This window comes from Eurytemora carolleeae, unplaced genomic scaffold (genome assembly GCF_000591075.1).
Source record: "Eurytemora carolleeae unplaced genomic scaffold, Eaff_2.0 scaffold686, whole genome shotgun sequence".
Taxonomy (NCBI): Eukaryota; Metazoa; Arthropoda; class Copepoda; order Calanoida; family Temoridae; genus Eurytemora; species Eurytemora carolleeae.
The window spans coordinates 25,413-49,245 of NW_019396579.1; the positions used below are offsets into that span (position 1 = coordinate 25,413).

At 32.0% G+C, this 23,833-nt stretch overlaps 3 protein-coding genes across 4 annotated transcripts in view; 2 read left to right on the forward strand and 1 right to left on the reverse strand.

Moving 5' to 3' along the window:
- Positions 1-160: 160 nt before the first annotated feature.
- Positions 161-16,353, reverse strand: LOC111705836 (arylsulfatase B). Of its 2 annotated transcripts, XM_023478516.1 has the most exons (21): positions 16,287-16,353; positions 14,745-14,819; positions 12,686-12,753; positions 11,943-12,038; positions 11,136-11,232; positions 10,856-10,904; positions 10,470-10,544; positions 10,199-10,396; positions 9,029-9,248; positions 7,088-7,180; positions 6,599-6,655; positions 5,513-5,601; positions 4,882-4,954; positions 4,773-4,819; positions 4,174-4,242; positions 3,898-4,048; positions 3,491-3,568; positions 2,940-3,125; positions 1,873-1,921; positions 713-773; positions 161-371 (listed from the first exon to the last, which is right to left on the reverse strand). In XM_023478516.1, the coding sequence occupies exons 1-21, from the start codon at positions 16,321-16,323 to the stop codon at positions 302-304; spliced, it is 1,938 nt and encodes a 645-aa protein (XP_023334284.1). In that variant the 5' UTR covers positions 16,324-16,353; the 3' UTR covers positions 161-301. The 2 variants fall into 2 exon arrangements, with proteins under 2 accessions (XP_023334284.1, XP_023334285.1); XM_023478517.1 differs by lacking the exons at positions 12,686-12,753; positions 14,745-14,819; positions 16,287-16,353 and having other exon boundaries at positions 11,896-11,957.
- A 4,772-nt stretch (positions 16,354-21,125) lies between these two features.
- LOC111705833 (uncharacterized) overlaps positions 21,126-23,833 on the forward strand; it is a 6,014-nt gene continuing 3,306 nt past the window's right edge. The window contains exons 1-3 of the mRNA XM_023478512.1: positions 21,126-21,318; positions 21,415-21,447; positions 21,723-21,866. The gene's annotated coding sequence lies outside the window, so the exon portion shown is untranslated. The remainder of the gene's footprint in view (positions 21,319-21,414; positions 21,448-21,722; positions 21,867-23,833) is intronic.
- Positions 23,057-23,833, forward strand: part of LOC111705831 (uncharacterized) — a gene marked incomplete at its 3' end in the record, with an annotated part of 10,396 nt that continues 9,619 nt past the window's right edge. The window contains 1 exon segment of the mRNA XM_023478511.1: positions 23,057-23,437. Within this exon segment, the coding sequence (XP_023334279.1) occupies positions 23,186-23,437 (252 nt within the window).

A 23,833-nucleotide genomic window follows, 5' to 3' on the forward strand; every position in this document is an offset into this window, starting at 1 on the left:
CTAAATTTTAAAAATCCTACAATTTTATGGCAAATGAACAAAAGTTAAAAATAAATATTTTTGACATGGCATTTGTTCACACATTAGCTCTGAAAAAATCAAAATACTCCCAAATTTTTATTATTTTTCAAGATATTTTAAGAATGAAAAAAAAACAGTTAACAAATTTATTTTCAATATATAAAATTTTAAAACAACAAGAAGTATAAAAATATGTATGAGTATAACATTTAATAATAAGTAACGGATTCTGAGATTCTACTTTTATCCTCTAAAACTGACGTGACTTTAAATGATGCTCCTAGTGGAGGTACGTTGTGCATGATAAGGATTGATTTCGAAGTGACCCATAATAGACTTCCACCATTGTGCTGAAAACAAAACAAAAAATACCAAGTTACTAATGAAAAAGAAATTACATAATTTATTTACAATTGCTTTGAAGGGAAGTTAAGGGAATTTTACTTTACAAAGGGTTCTGCGCTATGTATGGATAAGTAAAATAGTTGTTAAACAATTTTATCGTCTTTTAAGATAAAATTCGTCATTTTTTCATAAAACTTCGAGGAAAGGGATGTTTTTGCATTTAAGTAAGTGACAGTTGAGTAAATTAACTTTCCGCCGTTTGGGGAATCATGCAGGTCTGTGTTGTTGGCGAAAAATTCTAAAAAAAGATTTAATGGTTTAAAAATTATCAAAACTGTCGTTTTACCTGGAAGAAAGTTGATAAAAGGATCTCGTAGAAGAAGGTTGACATTCAGTTCTTTCAACTCCTAGAACAGTCATTAAATATTTAATCAGAAATATTAAGAAAGGACAGAACCAGGATACTACTGCAGTATATACTTGCGCACATGTCCAAATCTTTTTAAACGAATAAAAGGGCTGAAAAATCCTAATCCCTAATCCTAATATTATTGGAACAGGATCGAGATCAAGAATAGATATGATTGGGGCAGGATGAAGATCAAGAATGGATATGATTGGAGCAGGATTAATATCAAGAATGGATATGATTGGAGCAGGATTAATATCAAGAATTGATATGATTGGAGCAGGATTAAAATCAAGAATGGATATTATTGGGACGGGATCAAAATCAAGAATGGATAGGATTGAAACAGGATAGAAATCAAGAATAGATATAATAAGAACAGGATCGAGATCAAGAATGGTTATGATTGGAACAGGATCAAAATCAAGAATTGATTGGATTGGAACAGGATTGAGATCAAGAATAGATATGATTGGGACAGGATCAAGATCAAGAATGGATATGAGTTGAACAGGATCAAGATCAAGAATGGATATGATTGGAACAGAACCAAGATCAAGAAAGGATATGATTGGAACAGGATCAAGATCAAGAATGGATATGATTGGAACAGAACCAAGATCAAGAATGGATATGATTGGAACAGGACAAAGATCAAGAATTGATATGATCGGGACAGGATCAAGATCAAGAATGGATATGATTGGAACAGGATAAAGATTAAGAATGGCTATGATTGGAAAAGGATAAAAATCAAGAATGGATATGTTTGGAACAGGATCAAGCTAATGAATATGATATTAACATGATTTAGATCAAGAATGGATATGATCGGGACAGGATCAAGATCAAGAATGGATATAATTGGAACAGGATCAAGATCAAGAATGGATATGTTTGGAACAGGATCAAGCTAATGAATATGATTATAACATGATTAAGATCAAGAATGGATATGATCGGGACAGGATCAAGATCAAGAATGGATATGATTGGAGCAGGATCAAGATCAAGAATGGATATGATTGGAGCAGGATCAAGATCAAGAATGGATATGATACAAGATAAAAAAGATTAGGAAAAGTAAAGTAAATTACCTTTACACCACCCAGTTATTCCTCCACTTACTAAAGTGGGATCTACAACCTAAAAATTATTGAATATAAAGATTATTAAATATAAAAATTATCAAATATAAAAATCATGTATTGATACATAACTGAAACATAAAGTTATTTGTTAAAGAAATTATTATATAGAAAATAATTCAGTTATTTGATAATAATCAATTATTAACTTAGTCAATTAATCTTTTATATTCTTAACCTATTTGTTAAAAAATATCAATATTTTCTTGATCCATTTATTAATTAGCCAATATTCTTATTCTCTTACATGCACAACCAGAAAACTCTAGAATAGGAAGACGACTTTTAGACTCGGACTTTAAATAGTTTAGATAACATGAGAAGCAGCAAATGTAGAGTTTAAACAAATCCATTTCCCTGAATAAATGATTAAACCATAGATAATTAAATAAACATAGATAGCTCAAGGTACTAATGCAAGGAAAGTTAATTGTAGTTGCGTATACTCTGCGTACATATTGAAACCAGTTCTCTCTGGGCGGAATTTTTTAAACAAAAATTGATGCATCAGTGTTCGTTTAGTATCCGAGGTGGATAAAAGCATTTATTTTTTATAATTTTGATAATTCTCATAATAGTTTCCTATGACCAGAATATTTCACTGCTGTACAAAAGATGCGTACACCTCTGAAATAACTTTCATCATGCATTATAACCTTGAGAAATGTCATCTTATGCGCAATCTATCTAAACATTTATCTTGGTCTTTACCAAGTCACAAGAAAATTTAATTGCGTTGCAACAACATCAAATATACTTAATTATTGTTTAATATTGTTATCGTCTTCTTATTCCATAGTTTTCTAGTTTAAATTTAAATTTGTTTAATAAATTTAAATTTGTTGTTTTATTATCTTAATGTAAATTTTGAATTTAATATTTTTTGACAATTTATTGATATGGATTTATTATTCATACAAACTCATTAATCTAAGTATTTTTAAATTTGAATTATTTAAACTTATATATTAGATAAAATATACTTAATCCATAATTTGGTATCTCCGTGAACCTACCCTATCAGTTGTCTGTAGTCCCATAAACCTGGGCGGAATGATATAATCTGTATACTGGAGTGCCAGGATTTGTAATCTTCTAACTATCTCAGGTTGAGACGGGGCAAGGTTCTCCTGCTCTCCTGCGTCCTGCTCCAGGTTGTATAGTTCAACAATCTGAGCATCCAGGTTTATTCCATTCTCATCCTGAACAAAGGAACTAATAACAAAACTATACTACTTTTCCTTGTATTTTGGCAACCTGATATAAAGTGATGTAAACCTTCATTCGAACTTTGACTTTTTGATCTATACGACATCGGGTGAAAAGAGTAAGAAGGGAAAAAGAATTTGTAATATGCTACTTTTGTCAAATTAAAGAAAATTCATGGGCCAACTCTGTTCTTAAACCTTTGTTTACAGTTCATTAAAAAATGTATGTTTCAAATTTTACAAATCAAAATTACTATTTAACCAAGGGTACGACGCGACCTAGAAGCTTTGACAGATTTTATTTATTCATTTTCCTCAAACTTCTAAAGATATGTAATCTAAGATAAATGTTGTCCAACCTTGGCATCTCTGTATGATCTGTGAAGAGATTTTGATTGGCCCCAAATCAGCTTGTAATCACCTTCTCTTATTCCAATCTAGAAGAGAAATGAAGTCTAATAAGAGATTGTTTGAAATTAACATTTTTACACGTTTTTGATCATCTAGAATTTTTTTGCGTGTAAAATATCTTTTTATCGAAATAAAATTGTCAAATATTATCATTTTTGATAATACCATTTCCACTCAAAGTAATTCATTTAGCTAAATTCTAACATTTTATTCTGCACAAGTTTGCTCTTTTTTCGCAATGCAAAATCTTGATATTGGCAGAAGATGTACTATTTTCTTACATATATTCTCAGAGCCAATACTATCATGAAAACAAATTCATGAAATTTTTCAAAAATAATTTAACCCCGTTTACCTGAAATTTTGGTTGAAAGGTTGAGCTTCTAAGAACAGATTGTACAAAGTTATCATCAAGATTGTAAATCATTGTATTCCTTGGACCCGACCCATTCTGGACCCCTTGCTCAAGGGCGGACCAGTGGTCCACCCCGTCAATTGGCAAAGACCTAGAAATAGAGGAATCGAGGCTTTGTCATAATTAAACTCTGATTTTATAATCCCCATATCTTTGCAATCCGATGTCATGGACCTATAATTCAACATTGAATTGTTTTTAAATATTTTTAATCACCTAGTGTTTGTTCCTACAGCTGAAAGTATTGTGGGAAGAATATCAACAAAATGAATCATCTTGGAGTATCTAGAAAAAAAAACTTGATGTCGTCTTTAACCATAAATTTGTTCCCAGACCTTTAGGTGTACACTGTACACGGAGACGACACTAAAATCTCTATTTACCTATAGTTCATATGGTCTCAATAAATTCACAAAAATGTAAAAATCGGCAAACAAAACTTTGTGCTATATTTCAATATAAAAAAATTCTCCTTTGGTCAATAGAAAAAAGAAATCTAGAAATTTTAAAAATTGACTTCAAGTCTAAAAAATCCGGGTCCTAAATCTCCAGCAAAGAATAAATATTTTCCAGTAAAAAAATTTAAACATTTTGTTTATTTCTTGTAGATGATAAAATCAAAGAAAATTGTATAACACTGTATTCCATTATGAATTAGTTGGGAGTTCAAGTCTCCGTAATATATCCTTCACTACTATTTTACCTTTGATGCTTTTAAAAAATGTCTGATGATTTTGCTTGAGTTAAAGAAACAAAATATCTTTTTTTGGATTTGGAAAGTTTAAATTTCTCTAATTCATTGTTTAAAAGTATACCTTGATCCGAATCTCTCCAGTTTTGGACTAAAAATGAATCCGGGAACCTAAACAAAATAATTTATTAACAAAACACATATTTCTTAATTTCACTAAAGAAATTGCGTACCTTAGTACCTCCCTCGTACACCGACCCTTTAGACCCCTTAAGAGGGTAGTTAGGGTTGTCTATTTCTGGTGCTCTGAAATAGGTATATCTATAGCAAAAAAAACTTAAATAAATTCGTGTGGAAACAAACATAGAACACCATTAGTTTCTATCTTTGCAAACTGATGGCGCGCAAACCTTTGATATTTCAGACAATGAATTCTCTTGATCAAAAAGTCGAAAAGAAATGATTTATTGCCACAAATTCAAATTTTTCAACCCCTAAACCTTTGCAACCCGATGAAGTAGATCTTTGATATTTTTAAACTATGAATTCTGTTGATTAAAAATTGAAACCTCAAAGGTTTGCACCATCAGGTTACAAATATGAAGAAATCACACAATTTTAGTTTGTGGGAAAAACTCAACTCCTTTGTAATATAAAATTGAACACCATATGGTAAAGGGATTATAAAATTCAAACGTTTGGCGAGTTATCAGTTTCTTTTAAAACTCAGGCATTTTTTTCTTCATTGTATTCGATATTCGTGTAGTAATTAGTAATTAGTAATTTGTAATTAGTAACTAGTAATTATACTTACTCGATTACCGAAAATAATTTAATTGATTGATTGATTAAAAATGTTCTTACTCTGAAGTAAAAGCTCTAGCTCCGTTATCAGAGATGAACAGAATGATAGTATTCTCGAACTCTTCAGTCTTCTTCAGACCTTCAACTATCTAAACAAATACAATAAAAATGCAAACTTAGTGATGACTTTTGAACTGTCTTCGATTCGAACAATTTTGTCTTATAAAAAACATTAAATGACGACTCTTAAAACTAGAGGTTTGAGCTCTTAGACTCAAAAATTGAAAAGTTATTATTTTAAATCCAGCGAAAGAGTTGGGCTTTAAACTATACGTGAGTAGTTTAGTTACATTTACATAATTGGAACCTGAACCTGAACCTGAACCTGAACCTGAACCTGAACCTGAACCTGAACCTGAACCTGAACCTGAACCTGAACCTGAAACCTGAACCTGAACCTGAACCTGAACCTGAACCTGAACCTGAACCTGAACCTGAACCTGAACCTGAACCTGAATCCGAACCTGAATTTGAACCTGAATCTGAACCTGACCCTGAACCTGACCATGACCGGTCTAAAACTAAACCTATGAGCAACCAAAAATAAAATAACTCCTCAGGAATTTTAAGATGGTTTTATAAAAGATATAGCTGAGAAATCTAAATTTGAACCAATAAAAACCAGGAATAAATCCTCAGGAATTTTTGGCTCAAAAAATTAAAAATTCAGAACTGTAAACATAAATCCCTTTGTAATCTATAAAAAATTATTCCATTTCCGAAACCAGCCATTAACTACACCTAGAACCCAAACCCGAAACCAGCCATTAACTACACCTAGAACCCAAACCCAAAACCAGCCATTAACTACACCTAGAACCTGAACCCGAAACCAGCCATTAACTACACCTAGAACCTGAACCCGAAACCAGCCATTAACTACACCTAGAACCTGAAGTTTTCAGATTGATCATATGAATTTTTAATTTTTAAACAAGGTATCAAACAAATATTGTCAATCCATAATGGATCTCAGTCCCAATCAGTTATGTAATCAAACATAACATTTATTAATAAATATTTAAATTTAGAAAAATGGAGATTTATACAATAATTTAACCCAAATTTTAAGGAGCGGATCATTACCATTCCGACTGCGTCATCTAGTTCTTGAATTTTTCCTCCTCTCTTCTCCTGGATCTTCTAGAAATTATATTTCAATTAAAAAAGACTTTTCTTTTTCATTAAACACCCCCCCCCCCCTCCTTCTCTACTTCCAATTTACAGTTTAAAGTTAAACAGAATGACAAAAACTTTAAATGGGATTTTTTTTGCAAATTGTCTTTTTTTACATTTCATACTTAAAGTTCTATTTCTTTTTTCATCTTACAACATTTCAAAAAAAAATTTCTTTTAAATTTTTATTACTTTTATATTTAAAATTTGTTTACGCATATTTAAGACGGTCAATATATTTTTTTTAAACATTTGATTTACTCTTTGATCAACAACCACCAAAGATTAATACATTTAATCATTATCTTTTTGGCGAAGACATCTTTTTTTATATACTTATGGCATGAGTTCTCAACATACAACATTTTTTGATTTTTATATTTTACTTGTTTGACTCACCTTGATCATTTGTCCTCTTTGCTTGAGCTTGAGTGTTCTTGGATACATCTTACTCAGGAAGCTCATGTACAGAAATACAGGAATATTCTTATCCTGTTCAATTAGAACGTATTATTATATGTCATGTACAGAAATACAGGAGCATTCTGATCCTATTCAATTAGAACATATTATTATATTTCATGTACAGAAATACAGGAGTATTCTGATCCTATTCAATTAGAACATATTTGTATATTTCATGTACAGAAATATAGGAGTATTCTGATCCTATTCAATTAGCACATATTATTATATTTTATGTACAGAACTACAGGAGTATTCTGATCCTGTTCAGTTGGAACATATTATTATATTTCATGTACAGAAATACAGGAGTATTCTGATCCTATTCAATTAGCACATATTATTATATTTTATGTACAGAACTACAGGAGTATTCTGATCCTGTTCAGTTGGAACATATTATATTTCATGTACAGAAATACAGGAGTATTCTGATCCTGTTCAGTTAGAACATATTAGTATATTTAATGTACAGAAATACAGGAGTATTCTTATCCTGTTCAATTAGAACATATTATTATATTTCATGTACAGAAATACAGGAGTATTCTGATCTTGTTCAATTAGAACATATTGGTATGTAATGTATCATGTACAGATATACAGGACTACTCTTATTCTGTTCAATCAGAACATATTAGTATATTTCATGTACAGAAATACAGGAGCATTCTTATCCTGTTCAGTTAGAACATATTAGTATATTTCATGTACAGAAATACAGGAGTATTCTTATCCTGTTCAATTAGAACATATTAGTATATTTCATGTACAGAAATACAGGAGTATTCTTATCCTGTTCAATTAGAACATATTAGTATATAATGTATCATGTACAGACATACAGGAGTATTCTTATCCTGTTCAATTAGAACATATTAGTATGCAATGTATCATGTACAGAAATACAGGAGTATTCTTATCCTATTCAATTATAACATATTAGTATTTTTCATGTACAGAAATACAGGAGTATTCTTATTCTATACAGTTAGAACATGTTAGTATATCTTATTTACAGAATTACAGGTGTTTTCCAACCCTGTGCAGCTAGAACAATTTAGTCAGACCGAATTATATTTTCAATAAATGTGGAACTAACATCTACTTTTTTTACTCTACAGAGGTTTGGTCCATCACCATCATCATTCTTAAATAAATTTCATGTACAGAAGTACAGGAGTTTTCAAAACCTGTTCAGTTAGAACATATTTAATTAGTATTTTTCATGTACAGAAAGGATTTTTAGTTGAAAAAATATTTTTTTTCAACTTAAAGGGTATAAGGTACAGGGCGGAAAAAATGTCGGGTTGGGATAAAAAAAATCTAAAATAGCCCATAACTTCTCTGCGACTAAAGCTACAGATCTAAAAACTTTAGTTTTGAAAAGCTCGTGAAAAATGCACTTTGATTTATGTTAAAAACAAAAGAAATATTTTTTTCATTTTTTTGGCCCTTTTTTAGGCATTTTTTCAACCCTCCCAAAGTAATAAAGTTATCGGTCTATTTATTTTTTCTATGAGCTGGCCTTGACAAATTGGGCTATGAACATGCATTTCAACCCAATACCTATTCTCTAAGGCCTTTTTTAGGCTTTACAACAAGCAGAATTTGAAAAGACAGTTTTTGAAATACATTTATAAAAATAAAAGAAAGCTAACATGGTTTAGTAATGGAAGACAGTAGAGATTTCATTTTTTCTTATTTATAAAATCAAACATCCATGTAAATGAAATTTAGGAGGTCTCTACTCTCTAAAGTTTCTAAAGTAAGAGAAGAGATCCAAAAAACTAAAGTTTCCCCCAAGGAGAATGGAAATTAAAGATGACTTTTATTATTAATCCCATAATATTTATGATCCGTGCATCTGCATACCTTGTTTTCAAATATCTCAACAACTTTCTTGGCATAGTAAGAGGAATCGTAGAGGTCTTTGTTCTTATTCTTTTTTGTTTTTTTCTTCTTCATTTTTTCTTCTTTCTTCTTGTTTCTTATTTCCTTCTTCTTTTTATTTTCTTCCTTCTTCTTCATGTGATCAATCTTGGAGTCATCTGTATTTGTTTTCGGTCGAAGCTCTTTTAATTTTCTTGATGTCCTTTAAAAGTAGTTTAATTACATTTAGATAAAAGAACGCTAATGAATTGGTAAATGGTAAAAGAAAAACATGATTTTGTGCGCATGCGGTGCGCTTATTAAGCTTATTGATTTAGATTTTTAAAAATCTCTTTGCCACCCCCCTCCCCCATCAGAAAATACATAAATTGAGCCTCTAAAAACGTATGTGGCATAATTGTTATAACTGATAAATCATTTAGATAAATATATCTACAAATTCTTTATAACATCACTGCATGGAGGCAATGGGTGTCCCAGGAAACATGACAGTTGAGAGACGACTTCAAGGTTGATCTTTGAAACAATTTGCGCCATTTATTCGTCAACTTTATTACATTTATCATTAATATATTTTATTAATATAAAATATATTTTATAATACTTGAACAAAAATTACACAATTCCCCCATGTCTGGCCACCCCGGACCTATCAGAGTGAGAGGTATTTGAATCTTCTATTTGAAATCATACGCTTTTTGGTCTATAATTTAACAATCTTTAAACTTATGAATTTTATACTTTTTAATTCAAAACGTATATGCTGAAAAAAAGTATATAAAAAATGGCTAACAAATTATGTATAATGGGTCAAATTGTGATCGAAAGTCACAGCTTCATGGAATATTGACAGAATAATAAAATGCACGTGTGACAATTACAAAAAGTGGTCTGCCATTTTTGTTCTTTGAATAATACCGGAGATATAAAGAATTTAGTTCAAATATAAATTTTAAAATAAAACAAAAGTTGTCTTTATATCTGGCTGTAAACTTTTGAACGCACTGAAAAGGCAGACCGCATTTTGGAAGTGCCAGGACTTGTGTGGTTTATGAATTATGAGCCGACATTTATTTCAAAGATTCAAGACGACCTTCACTTCATCTCTCACCTGTCCTGTGGTGTGGAACACCCTGTATTAGTAATTATTACCTTGAAAGAGTGTAAGAATCTTTTTCAATGTCGAAATCAAAGTTTTCTTCTTCAACTTCTTCTTCCGCGTTAAAATATTCATCATTATCTTCTTCTTCTTCTCCTTCTTCTTCTTCCAAACTCCTAGTATTCCTATTCTTTCTAATCTTCCTTGTTCTTTTCTTCTCTGTCTTCTTCTTTTTCTCCTTCGAAATTTCTCTTAATTAAAAAGAATGCAAACAAAAATTTATTTTATTTCTTAATCATCTTTTTAAAAATAAAATTTTCTTACTTTTCAAGATTATTATTATCAGCCAGACTTTCAGTATCGTCTCCAACAAACAAACCATGAAAAGTGTCGAATCCTCTAAAACCATAATTTTCAAAATAATTTTGTAATTTCAAAAAACTATCCAATTAAAATCCACAACAGTACAACTTTATCTTGACATTTACAATTACAAAAGAAATTTCTACGTTTTTCTAAAAACCTGTAATTTTAAATCGACTTATGAAGTTGTGAGTGAAAGAAGAATGAAAAGATGATAAATATGGCGAGAAAAAGTTCATTGTGAATTGCTGGTGGCACTTTTTCAATTAGCGGTCACTTAAAGTTTACCATGTGGACGATGAACAGCGCATGCTAATTTTTCGAAAAAGATTATTTTAAAATGTTTCCTCTGTGTTGGTGTGTAATCTTCAGAGCAGAAACCAAGATGCCATTTTCCTAAATTAATCAAACTCAATATTTTTAAAAACTTAAAAAAAGAGAATTATTCATAAAGTTGTTTTCCCTGAAATCCACTTTCTGTAATTAACTTTAACAGTTCTAGCCAGAAGGACAATTACTTTAATTTTATTCAAAAAACATGGAAAAATGCCAAAAATGTTTTTTTTTCAGAAGTTCGATGACATGCAAAAAGATGGCTAATTATAAATGTTTTGACTCTGGGCCTACCTAGAGCATGGGTCTGATATCCCTCTTTCTTCATGTACTGAGGCAGTATAGTGAGATTTAAAGGTAATCCATCCGGGACATGTTTACCAAATCCACGCTAAAAAATTATTTGTGTGTTACAAAGAAAGGCTTTGCGACAAAGTCTGATTTTCCAATCCCTATATCTTGGCAACCCAATGTGGCATAAAGTATAGACCTTTAAGATTTCAAACTATATAAATCTTTAGATCGAATATTTAAGTTTTTAAATCGGAAAGGTTTACACAATCAGGTTACTAGGATTAGACAATTTCAGTTTCCGGCAAAGACGCATTTACTTTAGGAATTGAGAATAATTAGTTGTAAATTAGTTTTAAACTATCTTTACATTGTTAATAATTTGATATCAAATATTCACCCTTTTTAAAATAAAAAATCATGCTTTGGACAACTTAGAAAAACGTAAAACTTTTGTAAATCAATGCTAAGATCAACAATAGACAGAAAAAAAATGGAATTGAGTGTTTATCACAGAGTACACAGACTCAAATTTTCTAATCTCTTTACTTGTGGAACCTGGCAGTGCAAAACTTTAATATTCCAAACTTATTTGATCTAACAAAATGCATAGCCTGAAATGTCCAAGGTCTACGACATTGGGATGCAAAGATTAAGGGATTAGAAAAAAAGTGTTTGTGGCAAAGATTTTTTTTAACGTGAATTATTATTGTTTAAACTCTAAGACCAAGAAATATAAATTGTCTATAAATTTTGTACTCTCCTTTTATATTTTATTGTTCCTCCTGCCCCCAAGTGTGCAGTGTATACCTGAAGACCATATCTGAAAGGATAGATAGCGGTTAGAAGAGCTGCTCTGGAGGGAGTACATGTCGGTAGAGAGTACAGATTATCCAGAATAACACCCTTTAGCGGATTTTATAAACCCAAATAGTACAATAGGTGGTAACACGACGTCACAAGTGTCAAATATAACAAAGAAAACGAAATTTTCTCACATTATTTGACATGTTTTTCAAGATTAAATAAAAAAGTGTAAAAACAGAAAATAAATAACACATAAAATTGCACTTTTTTCACTGTAAGATAAGCTCTTTACTCTAAAATTATCATTTATCACTATTATTAATAATTTTGTCGGACACAATACTGAGTTGACACTTGTCATGTAAGAATACAGCTGTACTGAGAGTGTACAAATACTACGTGTTGCCATCTATTGTACTAGAATCCATTTGTATAAACCCATGTTCCGTTGCCATTTTACTATTAAAGTAGATTTCTCGACCCAACCCCCCTAATTACTATTGAAAAAACGTTAACCAAAATTTTAAAACACGAATACTTTAATTTAACTTTTTTATCAGCTTAAGGGTCGGAAACAAACATTTTACAGGGGTGAACCAACTCAGAATTTCTCTCCATTTTCCGTAGCCTCCCCCCCCCCCCCAACTGACGTAGAGAGAGCAATTTTCTAGGGGTGTATTGATGTAAAGATGGTCCGGTGTTACAAATAAATACAAATTATATTAAGGTTTAGAAACTCCATATTCCTGATCTGCTAAACTATCCAGATTTGGTGTAGATGTCTCAGGATTGTTCCAACCAACGTCATTCACACCTAAACAAGAAATCCATAAATATTTTAGATTATTTTAAACGACTGGATTAGACATCATCTCTGCGAACTGAAATATCCACATTCTAACGAATTTTGCCAAATATATTCAAAATAAACTAAACAACAAGAACTTTACTGTTTCAAAATACTCAAATCCAAAACGTGAAAAAAATAATTGAGTCATTAAATTGAATTTTTTTCAATTGCTTTTAAATTTTTTTGCAGCATAAAAGGAATTGAGTCTTTGCCACAAACTATTATTTTCTAATCCCTATACATTGCTAACCCATTGTCGTAGACCTTAGATATTTCAGACTATGAATTCTGTTAGATTAAATAGTTAAAGTTTGAAGTAAATAAGGAATTACTAAATTGTGGCAAAGACTCAATTCCAAACAAAGAAAATGAGATGTTAGTATAACTTCCAATTTAAAAATAAATGGAGTAATTGAAGAACGTTTACTGATATTTCAACGTACGATCAGCATTGCATGGACAATTTTAAATTATTATCGCTGCATTATTTTTTATTAAATGTTAATAAAAATTTTGCAGTTGGCTGATTTAAAAAAAAATCAAAAATCAATCATCCAAAATCTCAAAAGTGTACTGCGTTTTTTCGGAATACAAAAAATCATTCTGAATTTGTTTACATTTTTTGGGAAATTTGTGTTTTGTTGTTGGAGAAAAGATTTTCATGATAGGTTCAGTTTTAGTAATGGTACCGGGGGGAGGGGTGGGGGGTTCAATGCACAGATCCTCCTCCTCCCACCCCTCGTTAAACTGGGGCATTAAATTAGATAAATGTTAGTTTTCAGTTTAGGGGGAGGGAGGGGTGAGGGGGGGATTTTTTTCCCTTCCCGCATTCCGGCATAATCTGAATTCTAATCCAGGACATTTAATACATTTTACAGTTTGAAACAGTTTAACTGTATCATTGTCTACTTTATAATATATAATTTATTATCTCTCTAAAATAAACATTTAACAAGGGGCAGTGATGACTTNCCCCCTTTAAATTTGAATAATGAAAATTTCCAATACTGAAATGTAATCTTGAATTAAAAGTCAGAGTCAAGATATATCAGAGGCCGAATTTTAAGAATTTGAGCCGCGGCTTAAATTTCAGACGCGACTCAAATCTGTTTGGTTTGTTCAAGATTTAATCCAGCACTCAATTAGAATCGGTTTTTGGAGAATTGGAGATGCGTCTCAAATTCCTTAAATTAGGACTCAGATTATATTTATAGTTATATTTATAGTATTTAGTTTCAAATACAAAATAACAATGTATGATGGTTTCACTAAAAACAAAACACAAAGGAAAATTTAATATCACCCATTTGAAAATTTGTTCTGTTACTATTGATATTAAAATCTCAACTGAATATATATCCTTTAAGCATTTACAAGTAGATATTTAGTCAGCTCTTAAATAATCCTAATTTTAATTTACAATGCACATGGTTTTAAATACGATCGCAAGTTAAAAATATTCTGTCAGAATTTCGAATAGTTTAGTGAAAGACAAATTAGAAGATTTCTTGAAAATGATTTATTTTGAACTTTAACTTTAAATGATATTTTTGTAATTCTCCTCTTTTGAATTAAACGTAATACAAGTTCACTCTTTATTCAACTATTGGGCCGTTAAGCACTATTTTCCAAGCCTTCCCTAGCCGCAGCGCTCAGCCCTGAAACTTTCGATTTCTATCCTAATTTTCTAATTATCTGAGAGAGAAATATTTATTCAGAAATGTATACGTTATATTCTAGGAAGAGCTATTCTTAAATATTTAATTTTAAAGTAAAAGAAATCATTCATCATACAATGGAATTTTTTCATCATTAGTTTGGGAAGAGTGCGACAGTAGAGAGGGAAATGTGGGAGCCAGGGTAGTGGGGGAGTGAATTTTGGGGTCAGGGGGGAGTGAATTGTGGGTATTAAAAATAATAGCGATACATTCATATTTAGTAATAATGATATTTACCTAAATCGTCTGCAAGTAAAATTAGAACATTAGGTTTCTTGGAACCAATCCTTCCTAGGGCGAGAGAGCTAAAACCTGCAAAAACAAGAAATATAAAAAAAAAAATTTTAAATTTATTTACTAACAATTATTTGAAAGATTTGGGACCGCTCTGTGATAAACTTAGTAACTAATGCCAATCATGTTTGTTCTGTTTTCTAATTAATTTTATCTTGTTTTGATCTTTCATTCATAATGCATCAAACAAAGTATAATTATTAAAAAATGCTTTCATTTCTAAATTAAAAGCTGGGACCCATGATTAGGATTTAGGATTTCAAATAGTCCAAAGAATATGAAGCACAGTAAATATGCAGTGTATAGTATATACACATATACCAGTGAATAAGTTGATTTTCTTGCCATTGGTAAAAGCAAAAAATGTATAAAAGATTAATGCAAAAATCTACATATTATTTAGCTATGTGATAGCAGTATAAATCATAATACACGCACCTCTGCCCCTTTAATAAAAGTAAATTCAACATAAATTTAGCATAAAGTCTGACCGCGTCAACCTTGTTGCACCGGCTAGTCCTGTTGATTGTCTGCTTTATTAACCCAATGTCTGTGCGGTACAGTGCAAACGGGGACCGGAAAGGTTTACCCGGCTTGGAAATTCAAATTTATTACTGCTACCCGTGAATAGTCTTTAGTCAAGAAACTTGGCTAGAAATTGTGAAAATAATAACTGCAGTTGGAATTTTACAAATGTGCCCTGAACATTTTCAAATATATATTATTAAATCTGGAATAAAAAATATAGTTAAAGGATGACTATCAGACCACTATAAATTAACTGGTTATGACTGAAGGGAATCTGGTTTCTAAAGTGAAAAAATCCCTGTGGGGTTTCTAATATTTTCTGGTTCCATTCTTGACGGAAACGTCTTTCAAAACCTTTTCTGAAACTGTTAAGAATTCAAAACCATCTAAACTTTTATTAAAGAAACAAAGGAACTGAATCAAATAGTCTAATCCCTATATCTTTGCCACAAAATCAAATAGTCTAATCCCTATATCTTTGCCACAAAATCAAATAGTCTAATCCCTATATCTTTGCCACAAAATCGAATAGTCTAATCCCTATATCTTTGCCACAAAATCAACTAGTCTAATCCCTATATCTTTGCCACAAAATCAACTAGTCTAATCCCTATATCTTTGCCACAAAATCAAAAAGTCTAATCCCTATATCTTTGCCACAAAATCAAATAGTCTAATCCCTATATCTTTGACTTTAAACTTGATAGAATAAAATTCAAAGTATGAATTGATGTCTACACAACATTTGGCTTCAAAGATATTGAGATTTCAAAATCAGAGTTCAGACTTAATTCCTTTTTACAAATTTTGTCTGGTTTTGCAGTTTTCCAGTTACTGGAAAACTGTCATAAGAAAATGTTTGGGAACAAATGATTCAGACAAAAATGGAAACCTTATGTTTAACCAAGAAATTAGTATCATTGTGAAATACAGGAATATAATAGAAATATTTCTTGCCTGTAAGAAGAAGACTGATGGAGACCACATAATGCATGTCTGGAATGTAAATAATGATTGGCAAGAAAATAATTTTTATACCATCATTTTCCAGCAGGAAAAAATATTTATCAGACCTTAGAAAATAAAATACACACTTTCACAGCGGTGTGTACATTTCAAAATACACACTTTCACTGCAGCTTGTACATTTCAAAATATAAACTTTCACAGCAGCTTGTACATTTTAAAATACACACTTTCACATCAGCTTGTACAATGTACATTTCAAAATACGCACTTTCACAGCAGCTTGTACATTTCAAAATACACACTTTCACAGCAGTTTGTACATTTTAAAATACACACTTTCACAGCAGCTTGTACATTTAAAAATACACACTTTCACTGCAGCTTGTATTTTTTAAAATAAACACTTTCACAGCAGCTTGTACATTTCAAAATACACACTTTCACAGCAGCTTGTACATTTTAAAATACACACTTTCACAGCAGCTTGTACATTTCAAAATGTCAAAAAGCTGTGATTGTGACATAACACAGCTTTTTGTCCTGTTTGAACAATCTTTTCAATAACGAAATAAACTATTGTGGCATTAACAAAACACGAAAACCGTCGTAAACATTAATAGTTTGGAACTTAACATTTTTTGTATTTATTTTAAACCCATGAATTCGGTGTACTTCAATGCCGCACTACTTATAGAAAATAATAAAAAAATTATTTTGTAAAAATGTATTTGCGTTTATTTTAAACCTTCACATTTTACTTTAAACCAGAGAATTTTAGTACAACAAAAGAAGCATTTTCTAATCCCTTTATCGTTCCAACCAAATGTCGTAGATCATAGATTTTTCAAATTACGAATTCTGTAAAATCAAATAATCTAAATTTTAAGTATCAAAGATTTACACCATCAGGTAGCAAAGATGGAGGGATTAAAAATTAAAAAAATTCTCCAAATTGTCACCTTTCACTATTTCTAAAAATGTATTAAAATAACGGACGGTAAACCCTTTGAAAACTGTTGAAGGTTTTAACATTATCATTAATCTATTTGGATCCAACTAGCAGGGCAAAATATAACCTTATAAAAACCTTTTATAATATCAAACCTTTATACAAAGTATTAAGCTACTACAACGTGCAAAAAATTTGTCGTTAAAAAGTTATTAACCCCTGTTTTTATACTTCATGAACTATTTAGATAAATTCACATAATAGACTATCTACTAACGAGAGTACAATAGTATATAATTATAACAAATGTATACGTACAATTTAGACTAATCCCCTTTCAAGGGTTTTAGTGATGGCAAAAAAGGTCATTGCATTGAAATTACTGTTAATGCAATTCTAACCCTGAGTAATAAAGGCCAGGGGTCCGTTTAAAAAAAAATATTTAAAAAAGTCTAACTTTAGATGCAAAACGAGCAGAATAGAAATTTAAGTTTTATGTTCTAGAATTATAAACATCTTCCATAAAGTAACTGTAGACATCATTTCAGAGACTAAACGTTGATCTTTAAACCTTCGTCTGAAAACAAATTTTGCCTTAGAAAAGATGAAGAAAATCTTTGGAATTGGGCAATTTTCAAGCTAGACAAACGACGATATATATCATATGAATGATAAAAGAGAAAGAAAACGAGTTTCTAAAATGTGGTTTAGGGTGGGTCGAAAGTTTTTAATTTTGTAAATCTGATTTTTGCGGCGGATAAAAATATCCAGAGGAAACTCCACGAAAAATGTCCAGAGGAAAGTCCATGAAAAATGACCGGATAAAATGTCCAGAGGAAAGTCCATGAAAAATGGCCGGATAAAATGTCCAGAGGAAAGTCCATGAAAAATGGCCGGATAAAATGTCCAGAGGAAAGTCCATGAAAAATGACCGGATAAAATGTCCAGAGGAAAGTCCATGAAAAATGACCGGATAAAATGTCCAGAGGAAAGTCCATGAAAAATGGCTGGATAAAATGTCCAGATGAAAATCCATGAAAAATGGCTGGATAAAATGTCCAGATGAAAATCCATGAAAAATGACCGGATAAAATGTCCAGAAGAAAGTCCATGAAAAATGGCTGGATAAAATGTCCAGATGAAAATCCATGAAAAATGGCTGGATAAAATGTCCAGATGAAAATCCATGAAAAATGGCTGGATAAAATGTCCAGATGAAAATCCATGAAAAATGGCTGGATAAAATGTCCAGAGGAAAGTCCACGAAAAATGTCGAGAGGAAAGTCTACGAAAAATGCATAGGATATGAACCGAGATCAAACAAAGAAACGATCTCGGTGCGGTTTTTTTCTTTCTAACATTTTTAAAGGAGAATTTGTTTTTAACCACCTGACAAAAATATGATTTTTTATTAATTTTCTTATTTTTTTCTTAGAAAAAAATTTATTTTGCGAATCAATTGGAATTGGAGAAAAGGTTGGAATAAAACAGAAATTTAAAAGATAGTCCTAAAAAGGTCTTTTTGTAAATATTCTGTTTTGAGAGACCGGAACCTGCTTAACGTACTACTACACTCAGAGGCGTATTCAAGGGGGCTATGGGGGCTAAGCCCCCCTGGACATAAAATCTATTGATTTCAGGGGGTTTTCAGGCCCCAGCGGGTGCTAAAAAAAATGTAAGCCCCCTTGGACAAATTCCTAAATACGCCCCTGATTACACTTTTTTTCATCTACTTTATTTTAACTGCCATAATAAATATACTTAATCCTGCCCTACAGATATTGAACTCTTAAATGCATAATAAGAGGTTGAAATAAGCTTCTGTTAGATTTCTTAAACAGGGTCTTGCAAAAAAGGGCTTTGTCAAAAAAAAACACTCGAAAATTTGTTCAGACATTTTAAAACTTGTTGTTCTTCAATTCTAGTATAGTTTTGAAACAATATCTTGTTGTTCTTCAATTCTAGTATAGTTTTGAAAGAATATCTTTTTTTTCCTCTCCGTATTTTCCAAAATTCTAAAAAAAGGTAAGGTCGATAAAAATGGCAATTATAAATTGATTAGATGTGATTGCTCCATCTTAAGAACCATGAAACCATGTCCGATTAGCTGGTTCAGGAAAATTCAGATCTTTTTGTGTCATAAAATGCCACGCTTTGTCTTATCCTTACATGTTCTAAATAGGTAATCAATTTAAATATTCTCACACATGTCAAGTAAATTGGTTCCTGGGGCAGTTTCTAGTTTCTTCACCAGTCTACACCCTTCAAAACCTCTAACTCGACTAAAAATACACTGTGACCAGATACCTACTTTTATTATAACTAGAAACAGGGGTAATCTATTCACACTTTCATTTGAATTTTTAAAAATGTTAAAATATAAAAACTTTTATGTAAAGTCAAGAAGGAGAAATTATATTTTGAAGAAAAAAATTACCCCTGAAACGATGAGGTTTTTAATTGTCTTTACTAATAGATAGATTAGATTAAAAGCTGGGACCCATGATTAGGATTTAGGATTTCAAATAGTCCAAAGAATATGAAGCACAGTAAATATGCAGTGTATAGTATATACACATATACCAGTGAATAAGTTGATTTTCTTGCCATTGGTAAAAGCAAAAAATGTATAAAAGATTAATGCAAAAATCTACATATTATTTAGCTATGTGATAGCAGTATAAATCATAATACACGCACCTCTGCCCCTTTAATAAAAGTAAATTCAACATAAATTTAGCATAAAGTCTGACCGCGTCAACCTTGTTGCACCGGCTAGTCCTGTTGATTGTCTGCTTTATTAACCCAATGTCTGTGCGGTACAGTGCAAACGGGGACCGGAAAGGTTNAGATACATTTATTTTAGCAATAAACGTTATCTTATCTTATCTTATCTTAGACAGGTCGGTTGTGTACATCTGAGCTAAGCTTCACCTCTTCGTTTTATTACTCTATGGAATAAATATTGTTTTGGTTGAGCCTGGGTCTGGAAATGGAAAACGACAATCTAGCTTCTCCACCGGCGTTTCCCCAGCATCTTGAGAGACTGTAGAGAAGTAAGATGCTTATCTCTAACTACTCTTCTCGGGTTTCTCCGGGATAAGGAAGGAACAGGAACTGCAGGAGAGAAATGAGCCTTCTTCTTTGGACCTGTATCTGTCGAATGAGGTGTCAGAAGACTTGGTGGCGGAGACATCAGAGCTGGAGACATGCAGACATCAAAGCTGGAGGTACTGGAGCTGGAGGTTTCTAAGGCAATGGAGGTCTAACAAGGCGAGAGGGATCCTGAGCTGTTACTGGAAACTAGGAGAACACTGGTTTCAATCTATCCACAGACACTGAGTCAGTCTTGAACCAACCTGGAGATTAAAATACTTTTGGGGAACGGAACTGAATTGTTATGGGGTGGAGCAACAGGATTCTTGATGATTTGCTGGATTCGAAATAGATACTCTGGAGAAGGGAGCTCAGGGCTATCTAGAAATTCACAAGGTAGACCTAACGGAGAACCAAACTCAGCCTCAGAAGGTGAAATTGACACACTCCCAGTAATACCAGAGGTAGGTGATGAAAGCAATCAGACCCAGCTAGATGAGCACGGTGGGAAACCTTCAGCTGGCGTTGAAACCTCTCAACTATACCGTTAGACTCAGGATGAAAAGAACTTATAGGAGAGTGAATGATTTCAAGGAAGTTGCACAATAAAGACCAAATGGTGCTGGTAAACTGTGCTCTATGATAAGGGGTGATCACTGTTTGTACTCCAAACAAAGGAATCCATGAGCTTTAGCACAATCCTCTGCTGTATTAGAGTGAAATCTACTTTTCTCATTAATTTGTTGAATGTTGTTGGAACGCGGTTTTGTAAATTGTGAACAGTCCTTTAGCGAATTTTGTAAATTTAGAGCAATCCCATAAATAGCTTGATTGAATTCGTGATTTGGTTCTGAATAATAATATTCTCAATATTTTTTACATATTCTGTTTGTTTATTTACTGTTTGTTTACAACTTTAAACCAGTTTTCACTAAATTCTGTGCAGTACCCTTGGTCATCTGGTCTCACTACCAGGTTAGAAAGATTGATCAAATTTTTCCACATAAAGTCAAATTGGTTAAAATTGTTAAAATATTTTCATTAATAATTTGGAATTCTTTCATTTTTTAGTTGGATTTAGTTTGTGAAATCGGCGGATCTGAGGTAAAATTTTATATTTAAGGCTCTATTTACGGCTTTATTTACAAGTGAAATCTTTTGTGTTTTTTTTTAGATTAAACAGGGAAATATTTATTAACCAATTGATTCCAAAAGCGTTGTTTTTTGATCCGTTCTAAAACTTTTAAATTTGGAAGATTTTCTTGTTTCTTTTAACTTTTTTCAATATTCTTATTAAACTAAATTCTTATTTGAGCAGTACATCTTATTGGGTTATATTTTATCTTTTTGTTCTTGCACTTTATATACTTTTAATTTAGCAAGTGTGTGTGTTGTTGTTCATTGTGGTTTATATCGGTTCAGCAGTATCCTCAAGCAAACTTATTGCTCTCCTTAAGCAAACTTATTGCTCAAGACCCTGCTGGATCTACCCTAGCTCTGTTCAACCCCGATCAGCGAAACAAGTAAGGATAAACTTTTTATTCTCTGCCAAGTAATGCATTTAATGCAACTGATTGCTTTAATAGAAGCAAAATAGAGTTAAATTGCTCAGTTCGGACTAGTTCCTATTAACCCTTTTTATTGGGCAAGATTATTGCTCCAATAAAGTAAAAGCAAACTTATTGCCATAAGCTAAGTTTAATTGCTGATTTAGTGTGCTTTTGGATAACACACAATTATTGCTATTTAATAGCAATTAGGTTCATGACTGAAAGTTCATGGGATAATAGGGTGATTGTCATGAACTAGAATTCCCTAACATTTATTTAGACTGAATACAGTAGATTTAGTAGTTATAGTAGATTTCCTTTTAAACGTGATCCTGGAAGGTATTTGGCCAGGTTGTGGAATGGTGAAACAAATAATTATAAAGTAGCTTTGAAGATTTTTGATCAACAAAGGAGAAAATCTCTAGAAACTCGTAAAGCTACAGTGAAGTTTCACAGTGAATTAGTTGATAAAGGATTTGTAGTTCCTTTTTTATCCTTACCACAATGTGTTCAGGAAAGGGTAAATGATGGTAAACTAAAGCATTATATGTATTGGAGAACGGTGTTTAATGAAAATAGCTTGTCCACCCCTGCAAGGATTGTAGTTGATCCTAGCATGTCGGGGTTCAATGAAACACTGGTAAAAGGGATCAATTGTTTAAACTCTTTGTAAATGATCGGTATCAATTGGAGAAGCTGGATTGTAGGGTTTACTGCAGACATTAGTAAAATGTATAACACTATTAAACTCTATGAAAGTGAATATAGGTATGTACTGTATCTCTGCTCACCCACGTTAGACCCCCAAGAGGTAGTGGAAACCTGGGTTTATGTGTGTGTTACTTATGGGTTAGTATCCTCTGGTAATATCACAACAGCGGCATTGCGGAGAATAGCGACAATGTGCGACAATGTTTAGTGAAGTAAATTTTAATCCTAAGCTGAGAGGAGCAAAGAAACCCAACGAAGAACTTGTAGACTCAATTGAGAAAGTTGAGAAGCTTGTAGACTCGGTACAACTAACTAGATACATGTGTTTGTCTTAAGTGAAGGAACTGTATGATGCCATTGGAGTTGTTGCAGTCATTAAGGCCAAGCTAAATTTAGATATGAAAGAAGTAACTATTTTTGAGTTTGAAGTTTTGCCAGAGAATCTTCAGGAGGTATGGAAGAAAAATATTACTCTAATTCATCAAGCCAAAGGTATTAAGTTTCCTTGATCCTTAGTACCGGTGAATGCAAGAGAACCAGAGTCAATTGAACTGATAGTAACTTGTGATGCTGCTCAGTGGATGTGTGGAGTAGCGATATACTCTCGAATGCTAACAAAGGATGGTACTTATTGTGTAAGGTTAGTAACTGCGAGATCTAAGTCAGTTCATCACACAATTCCTAGAAATGAGTTAGAAGCATTAGTGTTAGCAAGTGAAACTTTGTTCTGTGTTCTTCAGGCACTGGGATCAAGATGTAGAAGATACTGGATTGCAAGTGACTCTGAGATCGTGTTAGCATGGGTGACAAATGACTCAAAACCATTGAAGCAGTTTTGTTTTAACAGAGTGCAGCAGTTAGAGTTTACAACTTATAAACGACAGATCAAATAATCGTGTGTTTGGAAATTATCGTACTTTACAATTACGTTGAGATTAATATAAATATATTCTTATACATAATACATGTATGAAATCAAGGTTTTAAAACTAAAACTTAGGCCAAATCTGTCCAGCCGGGGTCCTAGTGAACGATTTTTGGACCCCCTCCCCCTGGCTACCCCCCTCCTATCTATTTTGTACATGACCAAATTAGTATTTATTTAGCATTATTTAGGGTTATGTTAGGTTAAGAAATTGTCTGGGCCGAACGCTGCAGCTAGGACAGGCACTTTCTGTAAGATCCATGTACAAAATTGATAGGAGGGGGGGGGGGGCAAAAAATCGCTG

Bases quoted from the DNA above. Each gene is read 5' to 3' on its own strand.
- LOC111705836 (XM_023478516.1), bottom strand. From the start codon at position 16,323: ATGCATTATGTGGTCTCCATCAGTCTTCTTCTTACAG. The intron at 10,905-11,135 runs GTAGGCCCAGAG...TGATTAATTTAG, and splicing joins ATATCAGACCCATGCTCTAG to GAAAATGGCATCTTGGTTTC. The intron at 6,656-7,087 runs GTGAGTCAAACA...TATAATTTCTAG, and splicing joins AAAGAGGACAAATGATCAAG to AAGATCCAGGAGAAGAGAGG.